This window comes from Gossypium hirsutum, chromosome A08, assembly GCF_007990345.1.
Source record: "Gossypium hirsutum isolate 1008001.06 chromosome A08, Gossypium_hirsutum_v2.1, whole genome shotgun sequence".
Classification (NCBI taxonomy): domain Eukaryota; kingdom Viridiplantae; phylum Streptophyta; class Magnoliopsida; order Malvales; family Malvaceae; genus Gossypium; species Gossypium hirsutum.
In genome coordinates, this window is record NC_053431.1 from 122,552,536 (window position 1) to 122,565,684 (window position 13,149).

General features: G+C 34.0%; 2 protein-coding genes across 2 annotated transcripts; both read right to left on the bottom strand.

The window, feature by feature from the left end:
• Window positions 1-421: 421 nt before the first annotated feature.
• On the bottom strand, window positions 422-3,243 carry LOC107894387 (F-box protein At1g55000). Its single transcript, XM_016819666.2, has 2 exons — window positions 2,783-3,243; window positions 422-1,028 (listed from the first exon to the last, which is right to left on the bottom strand). Exons 1-2 carry the CDS (start codon window positions 3,185-3,187, stop codon window positions 654-656), a joined length of 780 nt encoding a protein of 259 aa, XP_016675155.1. The 5' UTR covers window positions 3,188-3,243; the 3' UTR covers window positions 422-653.
• A 2,123-nt stretch (window positions 3,244-5,366) lies between these two features.
• LOC107894396 (alpha-crystallin domain-containing protein 22.3) lies at window positions 5,367-9,518 on the bottom strand. The gene is given in 5 exon segments (XM_016819678.2): window positions 5,367-5,716; window positions 5,719-5,775; window positions 6,045-6,134; window positions 6,137-6,378; window positions 9,400-9,518. Coding segments are annotated over 5 exon segments (579 nt in total). The 5' UTR covers window positions 9,417-9,518; the 3' UTR covers window positions 5,367-5,543.
• Window positions 9,519-13,149: the final 3,631 nt, after the last annotated feature.

Sequence of the window (13,149 nt, forward strand, 5' to 3'; positions counted from 1 at the left end):
TTCACAATTAAGTAACCCACGATTTCGACTTTAATCCAACATCACAACTTCTCTGCATCTCCCACTTCCCCAAGATCAGTTTGAAATTCCAGTTTTGTCATTTTTGAAACCATCCAACCGGGAAAAAAACGAGTCGGTTGGGTCAGTTTAAGCATAACTTCAGTTCGGCTTTGAGTTCAAGAAAAAAGAAGTCGGCTTGATCGGTTTTTGGTTTTTCTAGACCGAACCGATTGATTGCTTACAGATAAGAAGCCTATAAACTAGCTGTATTAAGGAAAATAACTTGTTTTAAACGAAGGCAATTCTAAATTAATGTTGCTACTAAAAGTAAAGGCTACTTATGCAGGAAGGCCAATCGCGCGAATGATAGGTCAAACTTGTACGGATCGGACTTTGGATGAAGATTTACAATGGCTTAACATTAACAACTTAACACACACTTCCTTTGGACATGAAATCAATTTACAGACAAACGTATACTACAGAAACATCAGGTACTTGCTTTGTTCTTAGTACAAACAAAGACGACATTAACACTTGACATTATGTTTCATCTTTATAACTTCAGTAAATGCTAAAGAAGGAATTTTAATTTATTACCGGCTTCAAATTCATGGCCCCTTTCCGTCCATCAATTCAACATGCATTTCCAACTAGGCCAACCCTGTCTGCCTCTCCCACCTGAGGTCCGAAGAGAATTGAGAGAGTGCAGCTCGAGGATCACCATTTGAAATGGACAAATAGTATTGAGCAGTTCCATCATCAACATGCATGCTTCTCTTTAAGGAGTCAATCACCCTTCTCTTGCCCCGATCGGAGGTCACTCTATTCAACAATGTTCCAGGCTTACTCTCAGGCTTGCCATCAAGATACAGCACTGCCACTTCACGCTTTGCGTAGGTGTCCAACTCTATATAACATGTTCCATTTATAAGAATGTCTGGATTGCTTACAGGGATCAATAGCCTCTCTCTGGAATAAATCCCATGGTCACTCATCATGTTATTCAGGCGCTTTATGTCCGTAACCTACAAATACAAACAAATTATATATTTAAAACAGCAATTCACTTAATATGGAGCTGAAGACAAAGTTAATGTTGGTACACTAAAAGAAACATTTACAACAGAAAGGGGAATTGGAAACCCTGAAGGAAAACTCCATGTAGAGAAACCATAATGCTAACCCTTGAAGCAGAAAATTTACAGTTGCATCTCTCACTTCGCTGTTAGTTTTATCTATGCACGCATCAAAGGTTAAACAGAAAGAATCAAATATTTAAAAGGGATCAGAAAGTAATAAATCTTCTACCGACATTTGAACTGAATATAGGAGAATGCTATTCTTGTGATTATTAGTAGAATATAATAAATTATATTATTGCATTCTAGACACACAGTAAGTGAAATAATAGACTTTCATTTAATTCTTGTTGCTTTATGTTCAAATTGCATTCCATAAGTACAGATCTGGTTCGTGAATAGATATGCTGTGAGAAAGAGCTGCCTATTTTCAGAATCTATTGCAGAAGCTGCAGGACTCAAGTTAGAATCATTACTAATGAAGTAATTAAAGCAAATGATGCAGGAGGGTAAGTCCCTTGAAATAAGAAGGTGATCTTAAAAGCTTTATATGAACAACCATCAGATGATTTCTGGGACTATGTTACTTTTCAGCATCCTTCTACCTTTGACACTTAAGCTCTGGATCCCAGAGGAGGGAGGCAATAACCAAAGATCTTATCATTTTTGGCAAGGCTTGGAAGCAGGGATATTACTTTATGGTCCTCCAGGTGGCAAATCCACCATGATAGCTTCCATGGCTAATCTTTTAGGCTATGACATCTATGATCTTGAGTTGACAACAACAAAAAAACAACATAAGAGCTGGGGGACACTTTTAATTAATACAGAAGGTAAATCTATCATTCTTGTTGCTGACATAGACTGATCACTTGATTGTACAAGATGCAGGTTAAAGGCAAGACAACAATAGGGCTAATCCAATTGTGAAAAAAAATCTTAAGATGAAGAGGAAAAGACTACTGGTGAAAGCAAAGATTACATAATCTGGTTATCCATATTGTGTCGATGGAACTGGTTTTCTTGTGAAGGAGAAAGGATAGATGTGCACATTATCATATTGCTGCTTTGAAGCATTCAAAGTCAAAATGTTAAGAGTACTAAAAAAATCAATAAAAAGGTTTGCAACAGAAAAGGGAATTGGAATTCCTACAGATTAATTCCATGAAATGGCTGTTGCATCTCTCATTTCACCAAAACACCAAATACTAATCAGTGATAAAGTTATTTGAGCTATCTTTGTAACCAAGACCAAAAACTCTCAAGTCCTCAACCAAAAATAACACAAATCAAACCCTGTCTTTTCCTATCCCTTTTGCCTTAAGGCTTACGCCTTCCTAATCTTCATCTCCATCCAAGTCTTAAATTCCCATTAGCAGCATAACACACAAGTTGCAAATGTATACATGAAAAACATTGACATTCAAACAAGTTAATTATAATATACTGTTCATGTCAGTAAAATGCAATTCAACTCTTACCTTTTAGTATTATCAATTCAATTTAAATAGAAGACAATCTTACTATTCAGAAAACAAAAGATTGACCAAAAAAGATTCATAAATTCCCCATTTTTTACCTGATTCAAGTTTTACCCTTTAGTACAAATTCAGCAAAAAAAAAAAAAGAAAGAAAGAAAAAATCCCAAGCAAATCCCTTAATTTTCTCGTCAAATAAAAAATACCCATATTTTGGTTTACCTGAGAAGAGTACTTAACGGCAAGACTAGCAACAGTCTCCCCTCTCAAAATCCGATGGGAAATAGCGAACTTCCCAATCCCATTATCTCTCCAGAAACTTCTCGAACTGGGCTTCCCCATCACATCGAGAAGCTTCCAAGGAGCCTTGAATGTCTCCACAACCATATTGTCATCGGAAGCGACGGCGTTCCAGGTCTTGCATACGCAGCTGGCACGTGCCAAATCCGCGAGAGAAAGCTTCTCGAAAATGAGCCGGAGAGTGTCCCGACACGTGAGAGCTGCGAAATGGGAGTTCATCGGGGAGATGGTGGCAGTTGAATCGATAAGGATGGGATTGGAGGAGAAGGAATTCAGGGGGCTGGTGAGGGTTGATTCGTCATCGTTTTCATCGCAGCAACAACTCATTTTTGCACACAGAGAAAATCAAATTTCTGCCTTTTTTTTCCCTTATATTTAGCTAACTGTCAACCAATCATTTTGAATCGGTCTATATATCCGGGTCATAAACCCACTCATTTTGCGAACCAAAAAGTCTTGGCCATTGAATCAGCCCGTTAAATCTTCTTTGGGCTTAATTGAAGTGAATATTCATTTGCTTGATTTTCAAATTTTAATTGATATAAAACTCTAATCACAATTTTTTCTTTTTCCCAAATTTACAAGCAGATAATACAGCAGCAATAACCTATAAGCTAAATTCATGCGTAACGGTGGCACATGGTGACACTTAAAAACCTATATGATAAATTTTTAATCTCGATATTTAGAACCCAAGATTATTACTTTTAACAATTGTGCCGAAACCAAGAATCATAATTAAACATTCGATCCAATGATTGCTTCCATTTTTTTTTACCCATATTCATTAGGGTTGGAGATTTTAAAAATTCTAAAAATCAAACTACGAAATAAAAAGTGTTGGTTTGTTGTATTGCTCTTGCGTACGGACTTAAGCAGGATATTAATATATTTTAAGCATAATAATTTATTTGGCTTTTTAACTTTATAAAAATATTATTTTAGCCCTCCATTAAATTTTCGTCTCTTTTATCTCTTGAACTTACATTATTTGTCAAATTACCTTAAAATGAATGAAAAAATTCACGTATGTTAACATTGCTGATGCTACATACATGTGTATGTTACGTTAGCAATTAATTTATTTTTAAAAAGATTAAATAATATTATTTTTAAATAACTTTTAAATTTTTTAAATAATTTTCATAATGTTTTCAAATATTAATTAATTAATTAGTATTTAAATATTAGAGAACTTGGGTCGAGGCCCTCTGGTTCTAACGAGGCTCAGCCTCTGTCTAAGCCATCGACTTAGTTGGGGTGAGTAAAGTCCAAGGGTTGTATTGGGCCTAAGTCATGGAAGCAGCCAGCATTAATGCGTCTCTATAAATGACAAATAGGAGTATCTAATAGTATATTCCTTCAAATCTCTTGGTTTTACAAGATTACTATGTCCCCCAGCTTTAATCTCTCTACAAATATACCTGAATAGACTTTGTATTTTACAGCCATGTTGATACACAATAAGAGAGATGATGACGGTGGTTAATTGTGGTTCACATGATTATGTCGAGAGTTTTGGAGGATAGTTCCAAGAGTTAAAAGAAAATGATTAGAAGGTTCTTCTGGTACTTAATCTAGCAGAGTTTAGATATGAAAATGATGTCTTAGGAGAATACGATGAATGAAAAAAAAAAGGCTTATATGCTGTGAAGGGTTTCTTTTAAGATAAGTATCCTCTTGGAGAAAGCAATTAGTTAAGTCATGATGAATCTTTAATATGTAAATTTGGATGTGATTGGATGATTTGTTGTCTTGTTAATGGCTTATCATATGAGAGTGATGTGACTTTTCACTCATCCATGTGTTATACATGCGTGAGACTACTATTGATTAAAGAAATAACCTAAACTTTATAAGTATAGCGATTTACATCGTCTCACAAAAGAATCCATTTAAATTAAGTGGTTTTTCAATTATGAGCTTGACGAGCTCCTTTTTTTTTATTAGGGCCATTGACTTGGGCAAAGTTATTCCAAAAAACAATTGTAAGTTATAAGTGATATTCGTAGAGACAAATTTAGATTTGGCAATAAATACAATATAATAGTTTGATTTTTGGATACTTGAAAATTTTCTTATTCAATAATAGTATCAAAGTTATTTAAAGATCTATGTTCATGGAGGTATCAAGTTCAATCTTTTCTCAAATAGAATCAACAAATGACATTTGAAAAAAGAGATAATGCTTCTTCTTTTTTTTATAACGTTTCACATCAAATTGATTTATCTATTGTCACGATATGTTTTCAATTTTTGCCTAAATTTTTTTTATATACTTTTATTTGTATTTGATTCATATTTGAATACGAGACATATATAAACAAAAAGCTCATCTTTTAAAAGTAAAAATTTTTTATTATTCACTAAGAATTTTTTTCCCTTTATTATTTCTCTTTGTTTTTACTCTCTTTATTATTTATTGCATAACCCATATTAAATTTTAGTATTATTGTTTAAATTTGAACCTGAATCAAATATTGTTATTTGTTATGGTTCAGATCACTAAATCAAATATCAGTTTATTTAACAAAGAGAGTGAAAAAAAGGGGGAAATAACATGGAAAAGGAGAAGATAAAAGTTTAAACACCAAGTTCATCTTATGATTACTACTGAGTTGGATGCAAGGAAAGAAATGAAAAGTAAATAAAGGGCAGTCACTGGTTTTCTAACATTTCCCAATTACATCTTCTTCACAATGGCTTCAAGAAATCCGCAAGCCAAATGACTCTTCACTTCTTGGTTATTGACCGGACCAGGTAGCTGGAATGAGACGGTGAAGGGTCCCGGTGGGCCTAGATTTTGTGTCAGCATACGAAAGACTCCAGATTCGTTGGATACTATCTGTTCCCCGTAGTCAGTATACCCTGTATTGTAACCTTACCATCTGCTCTAATCACACAATTGAATTCTCCTGCACTCGTAAACTCAGATTCTCATTTTCATCCCACCAAAATAGAGATAAAAAAATAGATAGAATCGTGAATATGATGATTCAAACTTTTTCTAACAGAGAATTCAATTTAAATGAATATCACAACTAGATTAGCTTCAATCATAAATCCTGGAATAGAGATTTAATGGCATGAACCATTTGCCATAGCCCTTCCCTCTCTTAATCAAAGAGATGAGGTTTAGCAATCATGAGGAGAGTGATTGATCTTAAACACTATAGGAACTTACTTTTATCCATGGATACCCCAGGAAGGGAAACACGGAAATAGTATGAATCCTTCAATTCACCAATTTCCACTTTTCCAATAAGTGGTCCATTGATCCAGTGGCTGCAGCACCAGTTAGTGCAACTCCATTGTTGGTAGCATCTATCATTTCATTCAACACTTCCCTGGTTGATTGTGAAGGCAAAAATATCATAGCTGGACTGTTTTTTTCCACAGCCTCTGCATTCTCTTCGGTTGGTGAAGAAAGCATATCACCAGGATTAGTTGGCATATCACCTGGATTAGTTGGACCCATGTGATCAGGCACATAAGTTTCACCTGTTGTCCTTCCAGACCTGCCAGAAGACATATAGACTGTCATGTTTGTTTTTGAAGAAAATAGAAATAGAACTTGTCTTGTTTAATAATCCATTTGAAAGAACATATAGGGAATCTTATGGAATAGAACATGGAGAAAACACACCATAGATATCAGTTATTTAAGACAGACAGGAAATCCTCACTCACAAGAATCAATTTCTCAAACAACACTGAAACAAATATTGAAGCCAGCGACAGGGTTAAAGAAAAAATCTCAAACTAGACATATAAAGAAAGCATGCATCAAATCACCCATAACATACCGAAACAAAAGAAAAAACACATTTGAAGTAGTTTTTCGCAAACCTTGGAAACTCATTGTTGAGACCAAGGGTTGTCAAGTTTTCAAAAAATCATTTCCTCCTTCACCACTGCTCCACCCTGAGAATTCATTGGCAGGAAGTATGTTTCTTAAAGGATGCTTCTTAACTTAGTGTAGGTTATGGCTGAACCTTACAACCGCGGCTTATATAATGTCACTGCCTTAAAGCAAGACCACTTTCCAAATGCACTCATTTATTATTCCCTTAGAAATATTAATAGTCCTTCATTACCTTGGATTTTTTCCTTTACAGCAATTTCTCAGATTCCCTATTTAATAGCATATATAAACTTCCAAGTAATACAGCTGTTTAGTTGCTCTTATCAAAACCAGGAAGATATGTGCGTTACGTGCGTGTAACACAAACATAAAAGAATGAATGAAGTTAGTTGAATTTGTAAGTTTTCGATCAGGACGCATCTACTAACTAGTGTAACATTACACATTCACACAAAGTGCAGCCATATTTGGCTTTCGCAAATGGATAACACGTGCATAACATGCATGTGATTCCCTAATTTTCAATTGGCTCTTCAAATGGACAACAAGTGCACAGCATGCACGCAATTTATAATTTTCAAGGAACTCTTCAAATAGTTAACACAGGCATAGCATAGCTTTCCTAATAGAAGCTTACTTATGCTACCATAAATAAAAGAGCTCTTCAACCACACAATCAATGATTCACATCCATCATTCTAAGACACTCTCTATTATGCATTAGATGTTTAGTTGGGAGAATGGTGAAGGAAAGATAAGTAATATACAAAGCACTAGCATATGAAGTTTTCTTTTAGACAACATGGTGAAGAGTGATTAAGGTTAGATTGTATTGGACTTAAATATATCAATTTATTGATGTTATTCAAAGACAAGTTAACCATAGATGCATTTATGCATTGTAATCCACGTACATACATCTTACTTCATAGGTGTCTCTACCTATTTCAGAAAGAGAGGCAAACCCGGACAAAACCTTGTATAATTTAAGAGAAATATTATTTTGCAGGAATCCTTCAGATTAAGTAATGATTTGCAATATCAAATTTTATTTTAAAAAGTAAAACTTCTTATTTAGAAAGTCCTTCAACCTACCTTTCAGATCTCACACAAACTATATTACATGAAGTCTCTTCATTTTTACTAAAACAAATTCAGACACTTCATGGATGCATTAGATCCATATTAGCATAATGGATAGAGTTGCTTACAAGAAGTTCTACATACTTGTATTAGATTTGGATAGGTGAAGCCAAGAATTTCATATAGAGGGCCAAGAATTATGAAAAGGAAAAAACAATAAAAGCAATCTCAAGGGGAAAGGAGGTTGAGGCCCTGCCCTGCCCCTCTCCCTCCTTCACTCCTGTATTTATCCTAGTTCATGTCATGCAGCAATATTAGTTTTTTTCCCTTAGTTTTGGATATATTGGATATACTTTTAGGACTACATGCCCTTCTTTGGATTTGCCCTACATTGCTTATGCTTTATAGAGATAAATATACTTCTGGGCAAATTCTTCTATGCAATCTTTTCATTTTTCATTTACTTTCAGGTTTTATTCAATAAATCAAATCTACCACATAATTATACAGAGTTTATTGATTATAACTGTGATTCAAAAGTGTAGTATTGCCTACTTTATTGGTTATAGATCTTCAATTAACTCTTTAAGGAATCCAAAGCTCTATCATATGCTTTAACAGACGCAATCCAAATGCATATATAGCATTCAACATACTAACATACTTGGTTCTTTAAGTTGTCTTCGCTGTTTGGAGTTCTTGATGTTGCAAATACTGACTTCATGGCTGAGTGAGTGTTGGAAGGGAAGTGTCATCTTTTCGAGAATCAATGAGAAAGTGCCGGTTTCCATTTAACAGGGACAAGTGAAGAACCATTTATGCTGCTCCGCCTCTTCATTTTTCTTGAAGTACCTGTGTGCAATAAATACCCAAACCAAGGTACAGACCCTCCAAATATATGGAAAACCTTCAAAAGAATTGAACATATCTGTGCCGACACATAATCATATTCAACTTACACCCAGTCATAACATTGAAATTACCCTAACTTTTCTAAACAGGAGAATATCCATTTCCAAAGAAAAGCTCTAAATAGAAGTTATCGAAATTCCAATTGGAAAAAGTTAGCTTATAACCCTAGAAAAACCCTAGAATAAAGGGTTCTTGGCAATGAAATCCAAACCCAAAAGCAGCCAAAGATGAAATAGCCAAATGTTAATTCAACTCCAAACACTTCTTTTAGATCTATTTTATTATCATTAGATTTTTTATGAACATCATTAGGAAATATTGTATGTAAAGCAATCCTAAGGTAAAATTCCTTGCTTTTTGCAACGAATAACATAATTAAATAGAAGGATAAAACAACTTAAACATGAAACTTTACTTTTTACCAAAAAGATTAATAACCAAAACAAATTCAATCTAAGATGAGCACATAAACTCAACGATCCATCATATACATAATCCTGACCATGACCAATCCAAAACCAGAAAGAAGATGGCAAAATCTATAAATACAATTCAAAAAGGGAAAAAAAAAGTTGTAACTTTTCAGCTAATCCAGTGTGGAGTAAGACATAAATTAGATATACAAATAACATGTAGTAGAATATAATAAAACAGATATATGATCATCTGGTATTTTTACCTCATTGGAGAAACCATTGAAGAGTCGGAAATGTCATAGCTGGACTGATTGCTTCAACAGCCTCAGTATTCTGTTCGGTTGGTGAAGAGAACATATCGTTTGGATTAGTTGGATCAATGATATAGCACACAATTGCAAGTATGTTTTCGTTAAACATATCATCCAGTTTAGAATATCGAATTGTAATGGAGGATAACTGTTAATATTTCACTTTCGTTTTTTCCATTTGCAGATCAAAGTGCTGGGATATATGGCGGAAAGAAGAAAAAAAAAAAAGGTTAAATTCCAAGTTTAGTATTGTTTAAATTACATTTTCACACAATATTATGGATTTGTTTCATTTTTATAACATTTTTCAGTTTTTTATATATTATTTCAACTTTTTAAAATTTATAATTACTTATTTTAAAATTTTATATAAAATTATTTTAAAATTATTTTTTTACATTTTGAATCAATATAATATATATAATACTAAAAAAATAATTGACATATTCTAAGAATGCTACGTATGAGCAGTCAAAACATGCGACATATTCTAGAATACTATGTAATCAGTCAAACATGCGCAAAAAAAAAAATTGATACTTTAAGCACCAAATTAAAACAAAAGGAGATATAAAGTGAAAAAAATTCAAGGATTAAATCATGAATTAAGCCAAACATAAACTTAGATAAAATTTTAGGTTTGTCTTTTATTCAGGTTAGGCTATAATTTTTTGGGCCCAGCACAATCCCATTTTATATTTATTTATGTTTAAAATATTATATTTTTGTTACTTATGTCTGAACCGTTATTATTATTAAAGATATAACCATAAGTTGATATGACCCATTAAATTATCATTTCAAATAAAAATTTTACGTTAAATTATACAATTACTTCCATATTTTTCATTTGGAGCTAAAATTTAACCTAAAATTTTCATTTGAAATAATGATTAAACATGTACATGTTAGCTTACCATTACATTGTTAACGGCAATTAACGCTCAGTGATTAAAATATTACAACATGATAATATAAATGACTTAAACGTAACATTTTAATATAAGTGACTAAAATATAACTTATGACAAAAAAATGACTATTAAATATATACTATCTAATAAGCTCTCCAATAAATGATTGATACCATAATTTAATTATTATTTTTTAAAGGAGAAAACATAGAAAGGAAAACCGGTCTGGCTCTAAAGGAAGAGATTAAAGTTTAAACAGCGGTTTTAGAGATGCTTAAAGCCTATAACATACTACTTACTGAGTTGGATGCATGGAAGAAATGTAAAGTAAGCGGCAGTCTCTGGCTTTCTAACACTTCAGAATTACATCTTCTTCACAACCGCTTCAGCATTCCGTTAGCCAATAACTTAGCTTCTTGGTTATTCACTGGACCAGGAAGCTGAAACGAGACGGTGAACGGTCCCGGTGGGCAAAGATTTGTGTCAGCATATGGAAGATTTGAAGTTCTTGCACACTATCTTCTCCCCAGTAGTTGACACCCCCTTTATTACGACTTTTCCATCAGGTTCTATGTCACATTGAAATCTCCTGCACTCATAACTCGGATATCTCAACCTTCATCCCAGCAAAATAGAATAACGGATAGACAGAAAGATGCAGATGATGATTCAAGCTTTTCTAACAGAGAATTCGACCCTCTCTTAATCAAAGAGATGACATCTTTCTGATCAAATAAGAAAATGAACGTTCTTGGTCATATTTCAAGTGAGTTAGCATATGGGATGATCATCTAAATCAAGAATTACTTTTCCATTGAGACCCAGAAGGGCGACACGGAAATAGTATGATCCTGCATTCACCATGTCCACTTTTCCGATAACTGGTCAACTGATCCAGTGGCTGCGCACCAGTGATGCAACTCCATTTTTGGTAGCGCATGATATTTCCAACTCTTCCTGGTTGATTGTGAAGGCAATATCATAGCTGACCGATGCTTCCACAGCCTCATATTCTTTGGTGGTGAAGAAACATATCATCTGCATTAGTTGGACCATGATGGCACACAATTGAGAGGCGCCACATCAAGAACCGCGCTGAGGATCATGCGATTAGGTTCATAATTGTCACCTTTTGTCCTTTCAGACCTGCTAAAAACATGTAGACTGTCACATCTGTACTTTAACACCAGAGCGAGCCCTGGAATACAAAACTACCTTTCACAAGCAAATCTACCACTTAATCATCTCCTCCGCCCACCATTCCTACCATTATTATCAAAGTTCTTTTTAGAAATCAGCAATAAATTTGTCTTGTAAATAATAATCCATTCAAAGAACATGTAAAGAGTCTTATGGAAACAGAACATGGAGAACACATACCACAGCTCAGTTTTTCTCAAACCTTAAGAAACGATTGAAGCCAAATACAGGGTGATACTGCAAAAGAAGTTTTCTAATTGAACAAAATCCCAACTAAACATAAAGGAACAGCATTAATCACCCTACATACCGAATAAAGAACCATCACGTTTGAGTAGTTCTGCTCAACCTTAGAACCCCACTTGAGATTAGGGATCTGAATTTTCAGACAAGCATTTACATCTGCCTCAAATGTCACCACCGAAACTCATTGTTAGAAAGTATGATTTCCTTAAAGATGCGCTTAAACTTAATGTATGTTGTGGCTGAACTTACATCCATGGTTAATATGTCACTGCTTATGCAAGACTACTTCCCAATGACTCCTTGTTGTTCCCCTTAAAATAATAAGTCCTTCCTACCTTGGTTTTTACCTTTTACAGCTTTCTATGTTTCCACAGATTCCCTATTTAATAGCTAAATAAACTTCCAGTAATAGCTGATGAGTTGCTCTTACCAAACAAGATATATCGTTATGCGCGTGTAATACACACATGAACAATGGAAGAGTTACTTGAATTTGTAAGTTTTAGATCAGACACATATATACGAGTGTAACATACACGTGCATGCAATGAGACATGTGACCTTAGATCAAGCACATATATTAACGAGTGTACATTACACGTGCATGCAATAGACATGTGAACCATCTTTGGCATTTGCAATGGAAACCGCGCATAGCATGCGCGTATTACATTTTCAAGGAACCCTTCAAATAACAACACTGCATGAATGCGGTGATTTTAATTACAAGGATCTTCAAAGGTTAACACATGCAATAGCCCGCTTCTAAGACTCTCTATTATGCATTTGAGTCAGCTGAGAATGGTGAGGAAGATTAGTAAGCACTAGTTTTGAGTTTTCTTAGGCACTGGTGAAGGTAGGTTAACTGTATGGAGTTAGATAAATTTAAGTGGTAACTCAAAGAATTAAACATAGATGCCTTTGCTTGTATCCATTAATACATTCAAATGTGTATCTTTTGGTGATAGGCAACCCGACAAGACTAGAATAATTTAAATAATATCATTTTACGGGAATCCTTCGATTAGTAGTGTTTGCAATAACAAATTTTATTTTTAAAAAGTAAAACTTCTGATTGAGGAAGTCCTTCAACCTACATTCTGGTCCTCGCATAAACTATATTACTAGAAGTCTTCATTTTAACTAAAAAAAAATTTCAGACACTTTAGAATACAACTTATCCATTGGCTTAACAGATACAGTTGCTTATAGAACGTAAGTATTGAGGTGGTAGGTGAACAAGAATTCAGATAGGGCCGGAATAAAAAATCAAATTATAATTTCTCTTTTTAGGAATTGCAAAATGAAATTTTACTACTTCAAATTAAAAACACTAAGTAAT